Raw genomic sequence first — 24720 nt, forward strand, 5'->3', positions numbered from 1 at the left:
CAGAAATGAGCATATTATATTATAGTTAGATTTGTCAAATAAAGTTAAACCATCGAGATAATTAAACAGTTTTGTATCTTAAGAATAGAAATATATGTGAAATTTTCCATTTATATTAGATTTCTTGATACTATAAATATGAAGAATAAATTTTGTTTATAGCCGTAGCTAGGTTATTAATTAATACTTCTATAATTCCTGTAAAAAGAGATTATAAGATATATATATAGCAAATTTATATTACTACTAACTCAATATAATACCTCAATCCTTTTTATAACAAATTTAAAGATATTTATAATATTATTAATAAAAGAAAAATTAGTACCAAGATCAAATATAAACTTTATACAGATCTAAATATTAGGTATAAGTGTCCATTGCATTGCAATATTAGATGTTAACTGTATCCTCTACTTCATTCTTGTTATAATTAAAAGTCTAAACTTATATGTAATTTATTATCAATATGCCTTATATAGAATTAAGATATATAACTTAATTTGCAAGGTATTTTTGACAAAATGTTAGTTACATTTCATCACATATTTCTATTAATACTCAACTAAGTTATCAAGCAGTACCTCATCAAATTTTAACAAAAGAATAAATTTATCTAAATATATCAATCTTTTAAAATAATTATTATAATATAAACTACAAAGTAATGATCTTTTTATAACTTTATTGAAATAATATCGAACAGATTGAGTATAAAGTTAGTATTTTATTAGCTTTATTTATTACTATAATGATCTGTTATTGTATTATTGGATACACTTTTAATATGTCACCACCTATCTAATTAACTATATATCTACCTAATCTTTAGAGTTATTTTTGTTAAGTTTACTAATATATCATTTTTTTATTTTGTTTATTTAGTAATTAGATAACTCTAAATCTAAAAAATCTTGTTATTAAACTTATGAAATAACTAAATTCCTTCTTTATTTCAAGCGATCTATTTGTAAGTTTTTAATTTCCATGATATTCTAATTTCTGATACCTCAATTATCTTTTAAAAACTAAAAAAAAAAATCTAAATAAGATAAAATTATGCTGTTTATTATCAATTATATTACAAATACTCAATTATATTATTTTTTAGGAATATTTCCAACAAAAAAAATGATTAAATAAAATTCGATAAGCAATTATTTACATCTCTCAATAAATCTTTTTTATGATGATAAAGTAGCTTGAAAATTTTTTTAGATACTAAAATTAAAACTTTTTAAAAAAAAATTATTCAACTAATGAGGTTCAAATAGTAGCATATTGATTTAAATATATAAACTATAGAAGAGTATATTTTTAGAGAAACTTCAAAATAAATATTTTGAGTATCCTATAAAGACCTTTAAATTATGAGTTTTCTTGTAATAAAGAATGAATTTATTAAATGTTTTATTTGTATTCTAATTATATCTTAGCTTATTAGACTTTCATAAATATGAAAGTAAACAAGATATCAAATTATCTTGGTTTATCTACAAATAAAAAAAGTTATCAAAATTGCAAATTATAAGGTGAAAGTTAGAACTTTTATATAAATTTACATATCCCCAAATTATCAATTTGCAATTTATTTAAGAGTTAATTATTTGTTTTTGTTAAATTTTGGATATTTTCCATACCCTATTATAAAATATGAGAATTACAAATATTTGAGTTTTGAATTGAATGAAAATTTGTTAATATTTATTATAATATTTTTTAGTTTATCTCTTGTTATGGCTAAATCTAATGGTCCTTCGAGAATACTATATTTGTTTAAATTGATTGTCTACACCTTAATATAAATAAGTATCGGGAATTTAAGCTAAAACTAAATTGTTTGAATTGAGTGTTTAAATATGCACTAATTTATTCCTATTTATTAAAATTACAAGGCTTTGCAAGTAATTGTTATTTATCAAGAGCATTAATGAATATTCAACACTTTTACCTTTCAGAGTAATATAGTATTACATATCAAGCTGTTCTTTAGATAATTTAGCAAAATTTAGATTTATTAGATCTTTCTTTAATTAATAATAAATTATTCAAAAATGAAAATTCTCATTTATAAAATTTTAGTATATGAGAAAATTGGTTGTAGTCTATAACCTATTAAAAAAAAAAAAAAAAAATTACGAGACTATTAGATTTTCTATAAGAATCTTTAATTTATCAAAATTTCTTCACAAGAAAAAATTCAATATTATATTTTGGATATTTAGAATAATTATTGGCATATCAATAATTTGAAGATATCTTACACGATCTGGTAGTTTAAGATCATATTATTAACTATGTAAAATCAAATTATTCTAGTCATTTTTTTAATTAAATTTCAAGTTCTGACATTTTATTCAAGAAATAGAATTCTGTTTATTATCACTGATATAACATAATACTTTTCTGACTTAATTTCTAATTAATATTTCTATTTTATTAAACAAGAGTTTAGTGTTAAACTCACTTCTATAATTAAAAAATCCTTTATTTAAAAACAGTAAAATATTTCAATTCAAAATGTGTGATTATATTAGCTTGGAAGAGGAAATGAATTTTTAAGAATTATAATCTAAATATTTTGGAATTGGTATTTATGAAATTATGTAACTAGTTTATAGATTATACAGAACTATCTTCAATCTTTGTTTTCTTCTCTTAAACAATTAATTTCATATTAGAAACCTTAACCTTAAGAATCTTTATTATAAAATAACCCACTACAAGTAATCCAAAACTATCTAAATTATTTGATTATAGTATTTGCCATGTTATTCACTAGAAAAAAAAAATAATACTAAAAATATATTAAGAAGGAAATACTTTCAGATAATTTCTTTAAATCTATAATTAGAAACAAAAAAAAAAATCATAGAATTAACAATATAAAATAAAATTCGAAATTATTCTGAAACTTTTTCTTATATTAAATAACGAAGATATAAAATTTATCAAGCTCAAAATCTCAGATAATTTCAAAGTTTAACTAAATGTGAATTATTTAGTAATATCAAACAGAAAAGTTGAATTCAAAGGAGTCTAAATACTAAAAGGACTTTTTTCATATTTAATATTTTGGATTACTAATATTTTCTGAAGTTTAGTATAGAAGTTTTGGTAGGTTAAGATATCAATGTAGTTATAGACAATATTTCATTTCTAGCCAAGGAGTAGATATGTTGCTATACTCAAAATTTGAGAGAATTACTTCTCCAAAAAATCATTTGATAATAAATAGATAGAGATTTTATAGAAAAAATAGCCTATTAGAGAAGAAAAATCTATTTAACTTAACAGTCTATAAAGTGTGTATAAATTATTTAAAAGTACAATATTATCTTTGAAACATATATTGGTTGATTTCTAGATATTATAACAGATAGAACTAAGGATATTCTTTAAAAACCTCCCAATTACATCATCATCTCAATATTTAAATTGGGATGGGCGAAGTCTACTTATAGAATTGAGTATTCTGATATAATTACATAATTTAGTATCATTGGTTAATTGAAAAAAAAATCGAAAAAAAACTAATTTCTGTTGTATATTTTATCTATCTGAAACTAAAAAAAAAAATGAACTTGCGAGACAATTTTCAGTATATATTTTCATTTGATATTTTTCAAAACATAATTTCTATAACAGAAAGCTAAGGATGAAAGTTTATTTTTAGATTAGATCTCTTATTCTCAAATTTAAGACTATAAAATAGTTTTATTTATACTTTATTGATAAATTATATATTGACAATTATGAACAATTGGAAAATAAAAAGTTTAAAATTAGACCTTGTTAAGTATTAGTAATTATTGAATCTATTTTAAGATATTCATATCAAAAAAACTTCTTTTGAAAAATATCAAATTTCAACTTTTTTGCTATTATCTGCAATATTGCACAGAAATAGTTCAAAAAATACCATACAAAAAGTAAAAACAAAAAAATCAATTATTTTAAACTATGAAATCATAATCCACACATAATAACTATATAAATAAATTTCTAAATAAAACAAAGATTATTTTGGTTACAATTAATTTTAAAAACTATGAAAATGTAAATTCTTTAAAAGATTCTGGGGAAAAAGTGTACTTTAACTAAAATAAATCTTTAATAATCATTTGAAATAATCAAATTTTATATAAAAAAAAATAAAAAATGAAAGATTATGGACTAAATAAATAGGTTTAACTAATATTTCGATGAAATAATTGTGAATAAATCTTGGAAGTATTTCTTTATACCTGAAAATATTGAAATAATGTATCTTTCAAAAATTTTTTTTTTTTAAATGTTGGAGCTATTGTAAATTTATATGAAATCAAATTCCTGACATGTTTAGCTTTGAATTACTAATTTTTAATATTAGGAGATATATTAATATTAACTATTAAAGGTTATGAAATTTGAATATATCACATTTCAAAATAAGTTTTAAATTACTATATAATTTGGCTTGTATTAAAACATATATATATTTCTACTTCTACCTATTCTAGATAAGCAAAAAATATTTCTCAGATATTTTGATTCATATATATAGAAATTTTTTTACTTATGCTAAGTATAAAAGTTAATATTTAACGGATCTTAATCAAAAATAAAGATCTAAATTATACAATGATAAGATAATATGATTTAATTTTGAGCAAATTATTAATAAAATAATTATATTAAATGTTTTGATAGTATAATTTGTCAAAATATTAACCTTATTTATCACAAAGTCTAGTAAATATTTACACGTTAGAGTACATACTTGAGCAATATAAAGCAACTTTAATTCTTCTAATATTATAGTGTCATTAACTTAGTAGATTGACTCTACTTTTTGTTGAGTAAATATTTCAAAGGGAAAGAAATAAATCTCATTTGTATATAAAAGATCCTAAAGAGGTTTTTAGGGCTTTCTTAGCATAGCGGTAACTTTCATGTTTTAAGCAGTAACAAGCTTTGTGATAATAAGTGGCTAAAATTTTCTTCGGCAGTAAACCATACTGCTAATACTGGATACCTAGAACTAAACTTTTTTTTAGCTTCACACTAAATGTTAAAGCAATGGTCTAGCCAAATTAAGTTTGAGTATGAAGCAAGGAGATTTAATAATGCTGTAACTTTAGGGGTTAATACTATATCTACTATAATTGAAGATATCTTAAATCTCCCAAGTAATAAAAGACAAAGTCCTGATGATTTCAATTTGAGTATTGATATTTTATTTTGCAGATTGTTTGAACTTGGACTTACAAAATCTTATGCTTCTAATATAAAGCTTTTTTTAAGGCATTTTGGGATATTTCTTTATCACAGTGATGGCAAGTTATGCAACTATAAAAAGTGTAATTTATATTTAATTAGAAATATAGGCTTTCTGCCAGATATATTTGGATATTTTACTATAAGTATTATAGAATTGAAAAGAATTGAGTTTTTGAGATACTATTGTAACTTGGTTCAAATGGTATTTCCATTATTTGTATTAAGTGATTTAATAAATAATAAGAGTCAGTGGAATACTGAAAAAGTGTTGGTGTCTTCGATAATAAGATTATGTCAGTCTATTTCTAGCAAAAATTATTTAGGAACTGATATAGATAAAAGTCAGGATTATTTGAATATATGTTCAGACCTTTGGCAAATATGCCTTAATATTTGGATCCAATACTTTGGTGCCAGAATACAATATACAAATATTTCTCAAATTAAGAATAGTAACATGAATGATTTAGATACTCGGGTTTGTATGATTAATTTGTTCATAGATATGTTAAAGCACTTAAGAGATCTTATTTGCATTATTTCGAAATCTAACCTTGAAATAGGATGGCAAATAGAAATAGTCTATAAGACCTGGATTCATATATTTTATAATCAATATATTTTATTTCAACTTGAGGATGAATTTAATTGGAGCAAAACATATATGCAAGAGTTACTAGAACAAACATTGGAATCACCATTTCTGAGCAACACAGCACAAGCTATTTATAATATAATTTTGCATTTAATAAAAGGGTTTAGCAAGTTGAATGATAAACACATAAATTTTGATCTAGTAATTCAATTTATATCTCAGTTCAATTCTTTAATAAATTTAATGGTTGGAATTACTCACAAGTATATAAAATATCTCAATAAAAGCATAGACATGGAAGATGAATTATTTCTATTTAATAGAAAAGATCGGTTAGAACTTAGAAATAATAAATATTTCAAATACTTCTCATGTTTTCTAAGTATTAAATTAAGACTTAGTAGCTTAGAAGAAATTCATTGTTTTAAATTGTGGTTATGCTTATCTAGCTCTCTACTATTGGATAAATTTACTGGAAAAATCAAAGAATTAAATATGGAAAATTTTTCAAAACTTGGATCTTTATATGAATCTATGGTATATTTGATTATTGGAGTTTTAAGTTCTTCTCATTTAAATTATGAGGATATTTATACTTTAGTAATTTTGAATTGCCTAATTTCATCTCAACAGAATTATCTTGATTCTGGTTTACTTAAACTAAATAGTAAAGAGAGTTGTTTAAACTTTTGTAGAAACTTCAATGCATTAAGGATAAATTGTATTGAATCTATAATTAAACCGGTACTTAAAAAAAGTGAATCAGTTGAAGATATTCATAATGACAAGTTAAAATTAAAATGGGAGATTACTTTTAAATTAGTTTGCATACTTGAAAAGTCTATTTCATTAATAGAGTCATGTGGAGATTTTATTATTAATTCATATAACTCTTCAAATATAAAAATAGGTGAATTGGCTACTAATATTAATTCAATAACAAGAGGTGAAGAGGATAAAGAAAATGACAATTCACTAAATTTATTATCTAATAATATATTAAATACATCTTTTAAAGCTAGATTATGTGCAACGGAAATATTAATTCGACTAATTCGATATAGAGGTTATGATAATGAGGAAATTAGAAAAATTTATGAATTTTTGGATGGAGTATCAAAATATAGATACTTTCAAAAAATGGAAGATCAGTATTTGTCTGACGAATTAAGATTTAATTTTTTCTTAGTTTTAAGTGAGAATTTAATAAGATTAGCTTCACAGCTAAGATCTAGCAAAAATTACAAAGATGCATCAAGAATTGCTAGATTAGCTCTTGATACCCTGACTCCTATTTTAAATATTCCTTGGATATCTTCTGAGAATAAAATACTTAGAGTAAATAAAAGTAGTAAAATTAGGAGTTTAGATTTTGATTCTACACTAGAAGTACAGAATGGAGGGTTAATAAATACACCTACAAGAGATTCTAATTTATTAAAGCTTCAATTAACAGCTGGGTTTAAAGACGAGTATTTAACTCAAGAAACTTTTTCACGCTTTTGGATATCAGATGAGGGTAAAAGTTCAATAAATAGATCATCTATGCATGAATATTTTAATGGAACCAGAGCAACAAACCAAACTTTAATGACACCTTTTACCTCAAGATTATATTCAAAAGGACTATCAACTGTCAGATCTCAGACTATAAAAAAAATTCAAAAGTACACAATGAGTAGTTTTAGATTTAAAAAAAATCAGGGATACGATATAACATTAGATGAATATAAAGAGGACGAAGAGGCATCATCATTTATCTGCCCAATTCATGTCTTATTATTTTTACTAGCATTAGAACAGGAAAGCTCAGCTTTGGCTGCTTATTGTGATAGTGAACTTAAAAATGAAAATAATAGGGATGAGAAGCTTCAAAAGTACTTTGAAATCCTTACAAATATTGAAGATTGCCTGAGTTTAATATTCCATTCTGTTGATGATTATACGAGATGGTTCTTAATTTACTTTATAATATGCAATAAAATTCTTGGAATTGACAAATTAGTAAAGAAATTTTATTTAGAAATTGATGAACTAAAATTCAATTTAAATTATACCTCAATGGATTCAATAAGCAACCCATTTATAGGAGTCTTAAAATCCTTGGCCTCCAGGTATATCAAATCAAAATTAGAGATACTTCAGTTGAATCCTGAATACTATTCTGACATTATCAACCGTTTTCCCCAATTTAACTCGTTTAATTTTTTTGAATTTATTTGGATTAGGCTAGAACTTTATTTTTACTCATACTATAGGCATAGTAGTACAATAGTGCATGCTAATGACAATAAAGAAGATAATAGTAAGGTTTCTGTAAATCATAAATATAGTAATGCTTATATTAAAGGAATAAACAATGGATTTTGTTCAGGGCTAATTTCGTTATATAACGTTATATTAGACAAATTTAAACCAAATAGTGAAGATATCTTGGATAGTTTTATATACTGTGATATTAAACTCTGTCTATACTATTTTTTGATCTGGATACATCGTATAATTATTTCTAGAAAAATAAAAAAAAATATATTGCTACCTTTTGACTCATGTTTAGAGGCTGCTATGGGCATATTGAATGAAATTGAATCTCATCTACTGGATGTATTTGAAGCTAGAGAATGTGAAGAAATTGTCAAGTCTCAGCTTTATCTATATCTTGGGAAAATAAACATGCTTAAAGCTAAAACGATGATGGAATCTACAAGTAGTATCTCAGACTTTTGGTGGAAGTCAAGTTTGAATAGTTCTAGACAATCTTGTGAATATATTTCTGTTTCATTCGATTTACTTAATAGTTTTAATACACTTTGTACAAAAACAGAAAGTATAGTGAATTCTGAAGGGTTAATATCAATGAATACTTCAGTTTGGAAGGAACATTTTCTTACTGGAAATGAAAGTCTCGAGCTTGTTTCGAATAGTTATACTGATGAATATGACTCACTTGGAATAAATAACTTGGGAATCCCAAAGCCATTGTATTCAATGACAGCCAATCAACAAAGTGAAAAGGGTCAGAACGAAAAATTTTTCACACCAAAGCGACTCACAACGCCTAGAAATAGAGATACAGCTATTAGCTTTAAAACTCCAGGAAGAGTTCGTTTTGAGGAAGGTTCAGGAGATAAATCAAAATCTATAATGGGCAGTAATATGCAACTAGCTCGAACACATAGCGTTGTAAGATTTCAGATAGATTCCCTTGAATCAGATAATGAAGATAATATAAGGAAGGGCGAGAAATCATTTATAGATCAGTCAAGTATCTTTAATAATGCTATAACTTTTGAAATGTTGGAAATATATCTTCATTGTATATTAGAGTCAATCTCATTATGCGAGCTTTTAAACTATCAACAAGGAGTTATCAAACATTTATCACTTGTTCTCTCTCTACTTTCGTCATGCTGGATATTTTGTATAGAGGACATTAAATATGATGAATCAAAGTCTATAGAAAAAATTGCAAATATCATAGATTTCAACACGAAAAGTTTTATTGAAAATAATTTGATGAGAAACTTTAGCATCCAATCATCTTCAAATTTTATCTTGTCAATGCAATTTGAAATAGCATCTGTCATCTCAATTTGCCTGTACCGTTTCACTGCACTTACAACTGATACATCCTACAATAATCATTGGAAACAAATTTGTGCAATATTTCATAAAGGTTTTTTATATTTTCTCCAGAATCACCCAAGCTTAACAAGTTTTGGAAATCAACAGGGAATATATTCAAGTCACACTTTTTGTTTTGAAATATTACTACAGCTTCAATTATATCGTTTAGAAATATGTAATGACTTGGACTGGAACAATATAGTAGATTGCCTAAATTCTATTAAAGAAATGTTTGCAGATATTTATAATAAAAAAACTACTTCAAATACAGATTTTTTTAAAGAATCAACAGAAGATAGTTTATATAAAAAGTCTCTTTACTTTTCTAATGATAATTCTTCAAATATTTTACAAGATTCTCCTGGCCCTTTCCGTTTTAATACTGAAAATAGACTTAATTGCTTAGTAACACTATGTAGAGTATATAAAAAGTTATCAAAATATTTCCTAACTTCTAATAAACCAGATATAGCTTTATTTTATATACTAGAAGCCAATAAAATTATTCAAATGTTACCAAAGAAATCTATTCCATTTCTTGATTTAGCAAAATCCAACAAACTGGTTATGGAATCAACAAATTACCTCTACAAAATCAAATTTCCTTCTTGTCATAATATTCTTGGAAAACTTATTATGGAAGATTATTCTAACTCCTTTGTAAATTCCAAAAATTTAGCTATTGAACAACTTTGCACACTGGGCGAGTATTGGTGGAAATGTGGAGTTATAGAAAGATGTTTTGGAATTTATGAAAGAGCCTTAGATATTTGTACTGAATGGACAAATTCCTACTATAAAGCAGTAAATATTGTATATAATCAGTTATCTTTTCTGTTAACTAGTTCAATTGGACGTTGTAACCCTCAATACAACTTATACTATTCAGTGAATAAACTAATAGAAGAAAAAAATAAATCTACATACTCCGAAAAAGTGGTTGATAAACAACTAGAAGGAGATATATGGAGTGAAAATAATATTATAAAATCCAGAAATAATTTATTTGATGAAGCAGATGAAGATATATATAGAATGACTGATGAAAATAATAAATCATTGAAAAATATCAACAAAATTTTGAATCTTGTATTTTCTCCTATATCTGATTTAATTAAAAATAAACACAAAAATAAAATAAAGACTTCAAAGACTGAGAGTCTCCACTTAAATAATATATTTCAGAAACTTTTAAATATTCTTGTATACTGCTTATTATACTTTCATATAAGTAGAAATAATACCGATGAGGATACAAAGATATTTTTTGATTCTATTAAAAATTATTCTAAGATCATATTTGAAATATTGGGAAAATTAGAGCAAGAAAACAGTTGGCTTTACTTATTTCAAAAACAGTGTATACAAAAGTTATCTTCTAGGTCTACAAAACCCACATCAAAATATAAATATCAACATCTCTTAGATATAATCACTTCGAATTTTTATATGTTGGACAATAATATAAATTTTATATCAGATATAGCAATTTGTTTTGTTTTAGATTTATCTCATAATTGTATTCAGCTGGCACTTAGCTTAAAGAACACAACTTCAAAAAGTGAAAAAGATGAAGATACAATACTATTTTTAGCCTGCAATTCAGAAAATTTCTCAAATATAAATGAGTACTTTGATGCAGATTTTAAGGATCTTATCTTATCTGAACTTGAAAAAGTTTGGTCTACAATAGGTTTTTTTGGTAAAAATGACCAGATTAAAGATGATGTTCTATCAACAAAAAGTAGAAAATCTAAACAGAAAAAGTTAATTAAAGAGAAAATTGTGATAAAAAAAAACGAAGAAAACTCATCTAGCACAAAATACAATATTTACGATAAAAGTGTTGATGCAAATGACAAAAATCATGGTCTAATCAATTGTAATATTAAGGTAAATATAATTAATAGCTTACATTTTGCCACTTTTACTCTACAATTATGCCATAAAATTAAAAACTTTCAGTATATAAATATTTGTATCTCTTGTATACTAGATATTCTCCTATGCTTACATTGGTTAACTGGATATTATCATATACCCAAAGTTCTTGAAACAATCAGAATTTTAACGCCTCTTTCTTGTTCAGTACAATCATGTTATATTATCTATTGTATGAGAATATTTCAAAAATTATTTAATCAGCTACAACGAGAAAATTTTGAAGAAGGTTCTTCTTTTGAAGTTGAATATAGAAATACGTTAAATTGCCTTCTAAAAAGCTCCACTTTATCTTCTTGGGATTTTAGCAAGACTATATTTGATTTAAATGATATTAACTTAGCTTGGTCTAGTATATTTATACGTTTATCTACATTTACTTGTAGATTTAGGTGTAACGAAGTGGATTCAAGGATAAGTAATTATTTCCTAAAAAGTAATATTGGCAAACAAAATCCCAATGAGTATGTAATTGTACAAATAAGTCGTTTACTTATAGGGAATTCACTTTTTAGTGACAAATATATTACAGATTTACTTGAATTTAGGAATCAAGAAATCGAAACAAAGAATACAAATGAACATTCAAGGTATCCCAACTTAAACAAATCCTCTGAAGCTCCAGATAATTCTACTTTTACAAAGCCACTCTTCATAGTTGTACGCCGAATTCATTACAAAACATTGGAATCTTTATTAGAAGAATATGAACAAATTCAAAAGGAAAATTTAGCCAGTATTGTTACTAATGAACCTATAGATAATAACCAGCTTTCCAAAGAATGTTTACCCAATTATTCACACAAGTTATATGTAAATAAATGGTGGCTTAAACGAAAGAATATACAAGATCAATTAAAAATCTGGTTAGTAAAATTTGAAGCACTTATATTTAATAAATGGAACTTTTTATTACATGGGTGGCCAAAATATTTCAATTATGAAAACCTAATAGATACTATTAATAACCAATATATTATTTCTCAAAAAGAATTGCTTTTTATTAATAGTAAATCCTCAGAAGTTCGAAAATCTAATAGGAGAAATGCTAAAAATACCTCAAATATACTAAATACTACAGATTTAACCATCTACAACACTAATGACGAAGAAAAAGCCTTAATAGAAATATCTATTTTAATTTTATTAACCAAAAGTTGTAATTTGGGAATTGATATCATAAAGATGTTATTAAGATATTTCAAAATTAAAGATCAAATTAAAACATTTTTGTTGAATAAACTCCTTCCTATAATACAAAAAATCTCAAGTTCGAAACTAGATCAAGAAAATAAAAGAAGTAACAAAATTACCAAAAATGATGAAGTAAGTAATTCTTTGTTAATAAAACAATTACCTAATCCCATAATTTTATACTTGGATCCATTATTTATGAACTTACCATTAGAGGGGCTAGAATGTAATATTGTACAGCCGATAACCCGTGGAGTTCATCCAAGTATATCCTTATCAAATTTAAGACACTTTAAATCAAAATTAAAGCATGAAAACTCCCCTTATGCAGTTTTCTCATGCAGACAATGTAATCTTTTCTATTGTATAAATCCAACAGGAGATCTTATACAAACAGAAAATCTTATTGTACCTTACTTAAAAAGTATCTTTAGATTCTCCAATCAGTCGGGAATATCTAACTTCATCCCAAATCCTAAAGATATATTAACTAATATGTCTAATGAAAAATCTAATCTATACCTATTCTGTGGTCATCAGGCTGGTGAAAAGTTTTTACCTGGAGAAGCCTTTGAAAAGGGAATTCCTTCAACTAGAGAAAATTTTCATTTTACAAATGCAAAGTCAAATCAAATACAAGTATATAATTTGCCACCTGCCTTACTCATAGGCTGCAGCTCTTCTAGAATGAGGTCTTATGGCTCTAATGAATGTTTTTGTACACCTTTCCATTATCTTATTGGTGGTAGCCCTTTTATACTAGGTATTCTATGGGATGTAACAGATCATGACATAGACCTCTTCACAGTTTCAATATTTGAAATTTGGTCAGATTATAAAAATGAGCATTCACTTTCTTTACTAGATGCAATAACAATTTCAAGAAACAAGTGTAAACTCCAATTACTTAATGGTAATTCCTGCATATGTTTTGGATTTCCAGTGTAATTACTAGAGTATATACGAAGTTAACTTCTACAGTAGTATAAGTTAGAAAAAATGATTAGTGCTATTATTAGAGTAGTATAGAAAGCATCAAATATTAAATTTGAAGAACTTCTAATTGTATTAATATAGAGAAGTGTTTAATACATAGGCTCACATTATTACTGTCGTTATATTACAGGCCCACAATATGCATGGGCGCCAGGAGTGAGTCTAAAAAGTCCCCACAAACTTAGTAAATTCTTGAGTTTTTGTCAAAAGAAACTCTTCTGGTAATGAACTAAAGCTTAAATTCGGAGTATATTATGATGTTTTATTAGATTAATTGATTTAGTTGAGGAAATTGTGGTTGGAATTTGATTTATATTTTATTGCTTATTTAGTATAATTGGGAATTGAGCTGACTTATATGTAGAATTAAAAGAGTTTTGGATCTTTAGATATTTTGGGTAAATAAGAAGCTTTGGAATTAACGCTTAGTTCATAGTTGGGTATATAGTTAGCTTATTTGCTTGTTTATAATATATAAAAAAAGTTAACTTAGTATGGAGTCAAATACGTTAATAAGTTATAGTGATTCAAACAATGACAAAATTAATAAAAATGAGATATTAGAACAAGCTGTTAATGATCCTAAGGATTCTGAAGGTAATATGAATTCGGCACGTGCACCAATGCAGTTTGTAATTAATGAAGTATCTTCTATTTTGAGACAAAATGGACTTGATATTCAAAAACCTGGAAATATTAATAATAAGATAACTAATGAAAGAAAGGGACGAACAGATCGGCCCTCAATGTGTGTTTATCCTTCAGTTCCATGGGCAGGTGTACTGGAAATCTCTAAGTCTGTGCAACTATCTACAGGAGTTGCAATACGGTCAAATAGCTCATTTTTGTTATCTCTGACAGCACTGTTAGCAAATCCACACCATACAAGTTGCACAATGAATTCGTTAGATCTTTCTGGGATGTCTGGGATTTTGGAATCAAGAAGTTCATTATCGAAGGATTATAGGCCTATAAATGCTTCTCAATGTGCATTGATTCTACATATGATAACTTGTAATTTACAACATTATGTTTATGAAGGGAATGTGAAAAGTGTAGTAATAAATGACCTGGTAACATCATTACTAAAAGCTTACACATATCAACATCGAAGTCAAGTAAAAAGTGGGGGGGATTTATCTAATATGAATTATCAAGCTTATATTGAAGCTAGGGAATGGTCTGTTATGATTACTCCAACAGAATGTATATTTCCAAAATCTTGTTTTGAATTGAGAGATTTATTACATAAAAGTGGATTAAAAGTTAAATCTTATTTTGAAAGTAATAATGAAGATTATAGCTATATATCTCATAATTCTAGAGATTCTGAGAATTTATCCAATTCCAGCACTATTCTTCCTTGTGTATCTCGTCAAGTATGCAATTCATCTATTGATGACATTGATACTAGATATTTTGGTAATCATAGCTGTTTTGCAAAGAGAAAGGCTTTTCGCTCAAATAATATACCATTTTATCATGAATTTGAGAGGATTAAGAGATTAATGTCGAAAAATAATTCTCAAATTAAATCTTTATTTCACAGTCCTGGGAGTTCTATCTATATTACTGGTGATGATGTGGTATCATTTTTGCACCTTTTAAAATCTTGCTTCGAAACAAATATGAAGCAAAATTCAAATATTTTAGTTATATCTAAGAATGGGCCAATTAGTAATAAATCTAATAGTACTAATAAACTACTTGGTGCAGATGAAAATACTAATAATACCTTAAATAATAATATTTTAAATATAAAATCAAATCGTAGTTCAATAAGTAATTATGATCCTTTTTGGTTTATAAAGGAAACAAAGAAGATTGTAGCTAATTTCCCAGTAAGGGATACAGTATTTAAAGCTGCAACCTGTGACTGTAATTATATACATAATACACCTAATTCTATACAAGCTTCTGAATCTACACCTAATGGTTTTTATGAACTAAAAATTGAAGGTTTTATACTTCCATATTCCCTTGCTAATATTTTAACTGGTATAAAAATGCTTTGTTCTGATATTTCGAATGTAACAATTACTAAATTTGAATGCACTACAGATCCTCCATTCTTACCAGCAGAAATATCTAATTTGAATATGGTTTGGGATCGTATTCTCCCTATTTTATGTAATGTTATTAAACCGATAAACTTATCTCTTGTTAATAAGGCACTTCTGTGGCGTCCTATAAGTAGAGTATACTTTAAAGATGATGATATCCTGGTTCTTCCAAATCCTAAGATAAACCCAGTTTTAGCTTCTTCAGACTTTAGTATTATAAACAATGCAATAGGATCATCTAATTTGAATATAACTGGAGTAATACCTTTTCTCAATTCAACAGTATTTCAAAATAATCAACATTCATTCTCTCTTCCACCAAGAAAACGTCCTCTACAAATTAATCAATCTTCATCTTTAACAAAACATTTAGTACCTCATTCTAATGGAAGGCTTAGTATTTGTAATCACTCTTCCTCAAGTATTGGTCAACAAGCTTCTTTAGGACTAACTAATACAGTGCAAGCCGGAACTGCTGGAAGCAATACAGTTGCTGCAGCAGCCCTTTCCAGCATTTTACTGGATTTTTCACTTTCTAATGGAATAGTAGATTCTATGAGTCATACAAATATGGCTTCAAGTTGTTCAAATCAACAATTACCTCTTCACTTACAAAATACTGCAGCTTCTTCATCTTCATTTGACAATTCTAATCAACAGTCAAACTTCCAACATTCAGCCTTAACTACAAGTGGAGTAAGAAATAGACCTTCCTCATTATCAACAAATATACAATGGATGAATTTTAGAGGAGTTGGATTTGCTAATTCAAATATAAGTTCGAATTCAAATTATGTATCTTTAGGTACTCCCATGGGAAAACAACTACTACATAGAATAGGGACAACTAATCCTTTTCAAAGATTGGAACAAGTTGGGGAGTGTTTAAATCCTAGAAGATTATCTTTCGAAAGTAACAGCCTCCAAAGTTTCAAAATTTTTTCTGATACAGCCCTCTGTTTCTTAGGTTTTGATACTGAGAAATTCGACTATTTTAGTGAAAGGGCCTCAGATGAAGGAGCTAAGATAATAAATATAAAGGAATTGGAAAGGGGATGGAAGGAACATTTGCAAAAGTACAGTAATTCTCCTTATCTACTATCTTTTTCTGGATTCGTCTGCTCCTGGCTACAAGTTGTGCGATTTTATTGTATTTTAGGGGAGAATATAACCCTTTCTAATAATGAGTCAGTTCGAACTATTGCTGAATCTGTTAGATTACCATTAGAAATTTATCATCTTGTAACTTTGGAATGGTTTCTTACAACTTGCTTTGAAAAGAGGCCATTGGATCCCGATGTCTTTGGACCTTTAAGTAGGCCTTCAATTAATACTAGAACTGAATTAGAAAGATATCAAAGTAACATTGGCATAATTATTTTAGACAAGTTTCCACATATGAATCGGATTTATAATTCTTCTAAACATGGCCAAGCCTCTTTAAGTCATGCTATTTGGACCAATAGTATGCAGAGAATCTTAAAGAATCTATATGGACCTACAATATCTGGTACTAAAGAAGTCAGTGAATTTATTGGCAAAATATCTGAAAACCTTAGTGAAAAGAATGAAAAGTTTGTTCACATCTTGGTTATACCTTGCTCATTATCTCCTTATAAAAGTGAATATGGTAATCTTAAAATATTACCTTATGACGAATTTGATATCAATATTACTAGAAATAAAGGTAATGAGGAACTTGATAAGAGATCTGCAGAAGATCTTACTGATAATGATAAGTACTCAAAATACCAACCACTTTCTACATTACAAGGGTCATCATTTATTCAATTCAAAAATGATATTGAGTATTTAAAGAAGGCATGCTCACATTCACTAGGTGAAAATGGATATTTAATTCATATTATAAGTCCAAAGTGGCTCTTAGATAGCTGTAATCAAAGAAATAAAGTGGACTACAAAAGCTATGAATTGGAATTCAGGAGTGCACAGATCCGCATTAATAAGAGAAAGAAAATTAGAGGATGCAATGAAGAAAATAAATTTCAAATAGTACTAAAAGAAGAAACAATTGGGACATTTTATAATATAAATACTAGTGATGAGATTAATTCTACTGATAAGTCAAGTTTGATACCTTCACAAGGTCCATGGCCCCTTTGGAGTTGGAATGTTACTCTAGTATATTCAAACAAGTATCTGAAGTCAATATCTCAAATTAAGGACATAATTAGAGATCTTGGAGCTTCTATTTGTTGCTTTGTTGATACTATTGGACCTTGTTTTGGTGCAAAAATATCAAAGTTTACTAAAGAAACTAATTCGAATTTAATAGTCTGCACTGACACTGAAACTATTAAATTTTTGCAGCTCCTGGAAATGAATTTTGAATCTAAAACATCAATATCTGTTCCTATTGTTGATATATCATGGATTCATATGGTTCACGGAACTAGAACTCTTCATCCTTTTGAATGCAAGTACTTAAATTCTGAAATTAGTAAAAAAGTTAAAGATAAAAATATCGATACAACTATTGAAGATATTACTGGGAATAGTGTAAATTATATACCGAATGATCGAAATTCAGATGCTTTTGAAAATAGCCGTCAAAATATAGAAAATAAGAAATTTGGGGAAAATACCTTAAAAGTTAGCGGATCTGTATCTAAACTATTAAATACAATCAATAATGAAGAAATATTTCACTCTAAAAATAAAGAAAATACCACTGAAGTTAATTTTTATGAAATGCCTAACACCGAATTACTTGAACATATTAAGGAAGAAAGGACCAAAAATACAAATAAAAGAAGAAAATCAACCAAATTAGGCAGTAGACGTATAGAGAATTACCAACTATATTCTCAAGGTGATGATGTTTTTAGCAAACAAAATATAGATAGTGAAAGCATATCTGAATTTCTAGTCCCTATTTCAGCACCTCTAGTAACTCAGTGGTTCACAGAAGATATTAATGTTTTTCCAATGACATCTCCTAATTGTACACCAGTTAGGAACTATAATAGTCACAATAAAACCGATGGTCAATTTTGCAAGACTCCATCCAACTGGATAAGCCCGGTACCACATTTAAGTGAATACTTTAAGTTTGATATTGGATTAATTGATGGAAATAACCAATTTGAGAAAAATAAGTATCAATATGGCAATATTCACGAACAAAATATCTGTAATATTATAGAAGATAGCATAGGAACTACTACTGAAAATGTATCACCTATACTATGTCCAATATTACCTACTGTATCTCTATCTGCACTAAACATTTCATTTGATTAACAACTGAATATTCCCAATAATTACTTATATATTTTTGTATATATAAGCTTCTAATATATAACAACTTAAATATAATTTTTTTTTTTTTTTTTTTTTTAAAGTGATTCATTATGAATTAAACTATAGGATTTAATCATTATCCTAGGTAATACTAAATATTTAGTCAATCTTATCACTCCCTAAGCTAGACTAATTATATATACAATAAAAATAAATTTATAAATCAGTAAGATACTCTTGATTATGAATCTTGTATTTCAAGAAAATAGCCTACCGAAATGATCGGATTGATATTTCAAATATATCATACTAAGATTTATTTTCTTTTATTCAAGATCTCCCTTATTACCTTCTCAACTCCCATATCAAATGCACTCTTTTCTTCTGGATTTAACTTTATATCTTTTTCATTCAGGTCGTCTAATATTTGTTCCTTGAGTTTCTTACTATTATAATGTACATACTGAGACTTTTCCAAACATTGTAACATATTCAAAACACCAGCTGCACTTCTTAAAATATTAATATCATGTAAAACCCTATTACTTTCGAAATAATTACCCTGTAAGTTATCATCTACAATGTTTGGAGAATCAAAGCTATTATCAGATAATGATTTCAATTTCTTCAGTGGTACAACATTATTTTTCTGAGTATTTTTAAACTTGCCTGCTTTATTTGAAGCTTTACATTTGATATTTTGTTGCTCTTCAGTATTATCTCTTGTATCTAAATATTCAGGCATATGCTTTTTAATATTATCAATGTTATAAAGCTGCTTTTTCGCAGCTTCTGAACATACATCCCTATGCGAACAGTTATTGATAATACCTTTCATCTCCTCTATTATAATTTCATTATTAATTAATTCTTTTTTATATTCCTTACGTATATTTATCATATCTTTAATAAAATCTCTTGGTATATCAACCAAATTAAGGGAATATTTATCTTTTTCTATCCTAGAGCGAACATTTGTATTTTCTATAGATTTATCTCCAATATATACTTTAAACTCTTGTTCCCATTTCCAAGGTTTCTGGACATCTGAAAAGTGTAACTTTTCATCTAAGTAGTTCACTAACTTCGATCTAAGAGTTTTCTTAGAATCTTTATTAGCATCAATTAAATTGGAATTTTGTAAATTTCTATATTTTATATTTCCAAAAACTAATTCACGAAATTCCTTCTCATTATTATTGTCAAAGCAATTCTTGTAAATATCAAGTATATTTTCATATTTTATATATTCTGGATCATCAGAATCCTCAGATTCATCTAAAAATGCATTACCCAAACCAAATTGGTTTAAGAACTTTTCATCCATAACCTCTTTGGCCTCATTAATATCATATAAACTTAAATAACCTTGACTCTTTAATTTTTTTGTTAATATCTTTCTACTTTCCTTTATATTTTTAAGCTCACTCAATTTATCTCTAATTGTAGTATTAATGAAATCTTCATAAAATTTGGGTTCTGTTTGACACCAAGCATCATCAAGAGATTGATTATCACTTCTATGTTTTTGAAAAAGTAACAAATTTTTTTTCTCTTCAATTAACATCTTTTGATATTCCTCCCATTGTTTCATTTTAATTGTAGGATAATTTAATCCTTTAAGTTTTTCCAAAGAATTTCGCATAAATACCCTACTCTTGAGATCCGATTTATCTATTGTACTTTCATAAAATCTATACTCTACAAATCTTGCAAAGGTATTTCTTAGGGAATCTAAATTATCGTGAATCCTCCCTGCTTCACTTGAGACTCCTGGAGTTAAACCTGGTTTTCCACTATATATAAATTCATCTAATTTACTTGGAATATCAAGTTTACTAGGTAATTTAATCTGATCATTTCTAATTAAATCTGCTAATACAACCTCAGGTGATAAATTAGAGCTAGGTACCTTATTTGCAGTAGCTCCTCCCGAAGGTGAAGTATTTGAAATATTACTTGAGTCCAAATTATTAACTACCGTATTTAAATTTGGATTTTCACTATCTACCAAATTATTAGCAAATTTATTAGGGCTAGTAGGAGGAAAATTAGCAATCTCACTAGGAGTGTAAACCCTATTTTTCATATCTGTTAAGTTTTTCTTCGCCAGACTCTTAACTGTAGGCAGCTTTTGGCTTTTATTCTTCTGATTAGCCGACATTGAACTATTTACACTACTATCTACTAAACTTTTATTTATAGGAGCAGAACCGTTCATAAATTTTGCATTTCTTATCGGAGGAGAAGAATCTGTTTGCTTCGGTGAAGATCTTGTAAACATACTTTTACATTTATTAGCAAAGAAATAATATCTACAAAATTAATAATCTTCGGATAAATAGGATATTAATGTGTCCAATTAAAAAACCTTTTATATTATCCATTTGGATAGTCATTCCTATTTTAGTCTTGTTATCTTATATCTCAGAATCTAAATATCATTTATGCACCTCAATAAGGCGCCACAAGCCATGTGATGCACCCAAAGTAGTGGTATAATATGGTAGGTTATATATGACATCCTCAAAGGATCAGTGATTTATTTTCAAAGAAATATGATACCTATTAAGTACCTATAGCCATGAAAAAAACAAACTATACTATTTTAGACTACATATAAAACTACTAAGATAATTTTAAACCTTAACATAGATTTCTATCTACTACAAAAGAGAGTGGTAATGTACACTATAGAGCAGTAGCTTCAAAAAGAAAAATCCCATTTCACTATATATCTCCCAAATTTCAAATAAAAAAGTGTTTGGAAACATTTTAGTAATAAGAACATATTTATTAATGAATTGAAACTTTTAATAAGATGATACCCAAATATTCATCAAATAATTATATAACTTGATAACTCTCAAATCTATATTTTAATATAGTATATTGGTAAACTTACAATATGAGATATTATCATTGCTAATTGTTAGATTTACTCAATATAGGAGAAGTCTGGTCAAAATGTGCAAACTCAAAAGTAAAATCACTTTTTATCTTCTGGCACCAATCTTTCTCGAAATCAAAATAAACGAAATCTGCGACTTCAGTTTCATCAGTAATTACCTTACTTTCAGATCTTTTATAAAACCAAGCAAAACACTTCTTGTGAAATTTCCATTTCTTTTTCTTAAGTTCTTGAGTTGCTAGGAGTTGTTGAAATGTCCCTTGTTGAAAATAGAAGATAAAAAAAAGAGTATCGAGGCTCAATTGCTGAAAGTAAGATGGGCTATTGAAATTTTTAAGAGGTAATGAGGGAAAATTTGAGCAGGGATTATGCCATATCATTCGTGGAGTATAGTGTATATGTTTCCCAATAGAATCTTGAGGTTGCAATCGGTGATTAAATGATATATCTAGAGCGATTGTACTTAATTCTGGAAATATACTTACACGATCTTTAAGTTTCTTACTTGCAGTATTTACTTTTTCATGTTTTTCATCTACTGACAAGTTAGCCAGACTATTTATAATATCATGAGATTTGGAATTATCAAATGATTCCTGATTACCTATTTGGTTAGTTTCGTCATTATTATTAGATATTATAAGATTATCCACATCATTATCTCTGATATATCCAGTGTAGCTACTATTTACCTCATTAATATCACTGCAATTAACTGCACGAACCTCATCTATTTTATTTAGTATCTCAAAGCATTTCTTAATTTCTTCCATTAAAGAGCTCAACTCAGAATTCTCGATATATGTGTCATTATTAATAGAATCTTCAAGATGTGATATTCTACTTTCTACTTGAGATAACTCTGCTGAGTAAGTCTTTGTATCTTTGCTCTTATCATTTATTTTGTTTATTTTCCTATTTACACTTTCCTTTAATGTAATAAGCTCTGAAAGTTCACGCCTAATACCTTCAATTCCTAAGGAATCCATTAACAAATATCTACTTTGTACAGGAAATATTAGAAATTAATTAAAACCATCAAATTTTTTCCATATTACTAAAGTTTCCGAAGTCTCTAAGTCTAATTAATTTGTTTTTACCGCTCGCGCCTTTATTTACACGTTTATATTGCATTGTTTCCTATTATCTTTATTATTTTTTTCCTATGATCCAACTGTATTTCTAAATGAGCTCTTGTAGAAATAGACTTATAATTGAGGCTAGGGAAGCTCAAAAATATTCTGATAGTGATATAAAATTGGGACCCAGGTATGAAAATATATATTCTAAGATACGAACCATTTACTTAAATAGCTTAATTATTTGATATTATTTTCTCTAAGGGATGATAATTTACATGAATGGGTAGCTAAAATTATTGGTCCTATAGGTTCTCCTTATGAAAATGGAATCTTTGAACTTAATTTCAAAATACCACCACAATATCCACTATTTCCACCCTCTGTAATATTTGTAACTCCATTGTTTCATCCAAATGTAAACTTTCAGACAGGTATGATTGGTTATTACTACTTTTAATTAGAAATATATAGTATAGTCACTTATTCAAAAATATTAAATTTGTAGGTGAACTTTGTTTAGATGTGATAAAAAACAACTGGAGTCCAGCATGGACTCTACAATCTGTTTGCAGAGCAATTACTGCTTTATTATATGATCCGAATGCAGAAAGCCCTCTTAATTGTGATGCTGGAAATATTATAAGATCAGGGGATATGAAGGCTTTTAACAATATGGCTAAGATGTATGTGATTGAATATGCTCAAGAGAAATAACAAAAAGTATATATTTAAGAATGAGTACGTCAATCCAATAGATACCTTGGAAAACTATTTGATCGTTTTCTACTAGATCGGATAATTGTTTTACTAGATTCTTCACTTGAATCGTATTCCTGATTAAATATATCACTTAAAATAGAATTAGACTGAATTACAGCTATATTATTATTTGAACTATTTATTTCAAAAGTTATTTTATCTTGATCATCAATTTTATTACTTCTTAGCATTCCTGTAGGTTTTAAAGTAATATCTTCCTTTTTATTTTTTGAATTTATAATTAACATCTCCAACTTAGCTCTCTCTTTGTCATCTTGTAGCTGTTTTGATTTCTTCTTTCTATTCTCTTCTTTTTCTCTTTCTAATCTTTCATAATCTATATATTCTATATACCAACCACGTTCAGTATACTCAGCTTTACATTTCTTTGTCCCTTCTAGATATTTGACAAAGTCAGAGAGTGTTGTCCAAATAGTAGCATTCATATGTATATGCTGTCTGTCATGGATAACCTCATTATATACAGTGTTTGCAAGTATTCTTGTACGAGAGTATCGAGTTTTCATTAACTGCATAAATGCGCTTTCAAATTGTCTACTATAATCATTCATAATTTTTCTTGGATTCCCACTAAAAACCTCCATTTGTCGTAGATGGCCTTCAGACATTCTATGGCATTTAAAGCCATTCTCATCACGACATTGTTTTTCACATAATTGGCAATACCAACGTAATTTTTGTAGACCCTTTGCTTTAATCTGTTTGGAGACCCATTTAAGAGTACCTACTTCTGAACGGGGCATGATATATTTAAAATATATTTTATAAATCTACACTAGCCAACTCATAGTTTATGTTTCTAAGTAATGAGAGTTCTAAATATAGAGAAATTCACTTTAGAAAGATTTCTAAAAATAGCGCGTTTGATAATTCACAGGCGCCTAATTAGTGATTCAGTAACAATCCTATGAAATTCACTCCTAAACTCTCAAACTGAGTTTTTATTCTTCATAAACTTAAATTTAAGGCATCTCTTAATGTGTAAATTTCAACTACCTATTTGTG

General features: G+C 27.0%; 6 protein-coding genes across 6 annotated transcripts, besides 20 other annotated features; 3 read left to right on the forward strand and 3 right to left on the reverse strand.

Annotated features, from left to right (window-relative positions):
• The first annotated feature begins 271 nt into the window (after positions 1-271).
• Positions 272-324: a sequence feature (AT_rich).
• A 266-nt stretch (positions 325-590) lies between these two features.
• Positions 591-657: a sequence feature (AT_rich).
• Positions 658-1019: 362 nt separating this feature from the next.
• Positions 1020-1061: a sequence feature (AT_rich).
• Positions 1062-1205: 144 nt separating this feature from the next.
• Positions 1206-1253: a sequence feature (AT_rich).
• Positions 1254-1689: 436 nt separating this feature from the next.
• Positions 1690-1722: a sequence feature (AT_rich).
• Positions 1723-2028: 306 nt separating this feature from the next.
• Positions 2029-2081: a sequence feature (AT_rich).
• A 32-nt stretch (positions 2082-2113) lies between these two features.
• Positions 2114-2138: a sequence feature (AT_rich).
• A 644-nt stretch (positions 2139-2782) lies between these two features.
• Positions 2783-2812: a sequence feature (AT_rich).
• An 893-nt stretch (positions 2813-3705) lies between these two features.
• Positions 3706-3748: a sequence feature (AT_rich).
• Positions 3749-4101: 353 nt separating this feature from the next.
• Positions 4102-4163: a sequence feature (AT_rich).
• Positions 4164-4275: 112 nt separating this feature from the next.
• Positions 4276-4296: a sequence feature (AT_rich).
• A 357-nt stretch (positions 4297-4653) lies between these two features.
• Positions 4654-4682: a sequence feature (AT_rich).
• A 368-nt stretch (positions 4683-5050) lies between these two features.
• CMU_022740 (separase, putative) lies at positions 5051-13567 on the forward strand (the record flags this gene model as incomplete). Its single annotated transcript, XM_002139582.1, has 2 exons — positions 5051-6189; positions 6241-13567. 2 exons carry the CDS (start codon positions 5051-5053, stop codon positions 13565-13567), a joined length of 8466 nt encoding a protein of 2821 aa, XP_002139618.1.
• Positions 5862-5890: a sequence feature (AT_rich).
• Positions 6834-6863: a sequence feature (AT_rich).
• Positions 8356-8391: a sequence feature (AT_rich).
• Positions 13568-14109: 542 nt separating the features above from the next.
• On the forward strand, positions 14110-18942 carry CMU_022750 (uncharacterized protein; the record flags this gene model as incomplete). The annotated part of the gene is made up of 1 exon (XM_002139583.1): positions 14110-18942. The coding sequence occupies one exon, from the start codon at positions 14110-14112 to the stop codon at positions 18940-18942; it is 4833 nt and encodes a 1610-aa protein (XP_002139619.1).
• Positions 15352-15379: a sequence feature (AT_rich).
• Positions 18943-19017: 75 nt separating the features above from the next.
• Positions 19018-19039: a microsatellite.
• Positions 19040-19132: 93 nt separating this feature from the next.
• Positions 19133-19166: a sequence feature (AT_rich).
• Positions 19167-19258: 92 nt separating this feature from the next.
• Positions 19259-21226, reverse strand: CMU_022760 (uncharacterized protein; the record flags this gene model as incomplete). Its single annotated transcript, XM_002139584.1, has 1 exon — positions 19259-21226. The coding sequence occupies one exon, from the start codon at positions 21224-21226 to the stop codon at positions 19259-19261; it is 1968 nt and encodes a 655-aa protein (XP_002139620.1).
• Positions 19787-19824: a sequence feature (AT_rich).
• A 641-nt stretch (positions 21227-21867) lies between the features above and the next one.
• CMU_022770 (NOT2 / NOT3 / NOT5 family protein) lies at positions 21868-22842 on the reverse strand (the record flags this gene model as incomplete). Its single annotated transcript, XM_002139585.1, has 1 exon — positions 21868-22842. The coding sequence occupies one exon, from the start codon at positions 22840-22842 to the stop codon at positions 21868-21870; it is 975 nt and encodes a 324-aa protein (XP_002139621.1).
• Positions 22843-23039: 197 nt separating this feature from the next.
• On the forward strand, positions 23040-23649 carry CMU_022780 (ubiquitin-conjugating enzyme family protein; the record flags this gene model as incomplete). The annotated part of the gene is made up of 3 exons (XM_002139586.1): positions 23040-23122; positions 23197-23366; positions 23441-23649. The coding sequence occupies 3 exons, from the start codon at positions 23040-23042 to the stop codon at positions 23647-23649; spliced, it is 462 nt and encodes a 153-aa protein (XP_002139622.1).
• A 29-nt stretch (positions 23650-23678) lies between these two features.
• On the reverse strand, positions 23679-24458 carry CMU_022790 (uncharacterized protein; the record flags this gene model as incomplete). Its single annotated transcript, XM_002139587.1, has 1 exon — positions 23679-24458. The coding sequence occupies one exon, from the start codon at positions 24456-24458 to the stop codon at positions 23679-23681; it is 780 nt and encodes a 259-aa protein (XP_002139623.1).
• Position 24459: 1 nt separating this feature from the next.
• Positions 24460-24485: a sequence feature (AT_rich).
• The last annotated feature ends 235 nt before the right edge of the window (positions 24486-24720 follow it).

This window comes from Cryptosporidium muris, genomic scaffold, assembly GCF_000006515.1.
Source record: "Cryptosporidium muris RN66 scf_1106632353999 genomic scaffold, whole genome shotgun sequence".
Lineage (NCBI taxonomy): Eukaryota > Apicomplexa > Conoidasida > Eucoccidiorida > Cryptosporidiidae > Cryptosporidium > Cryptosporidium muris.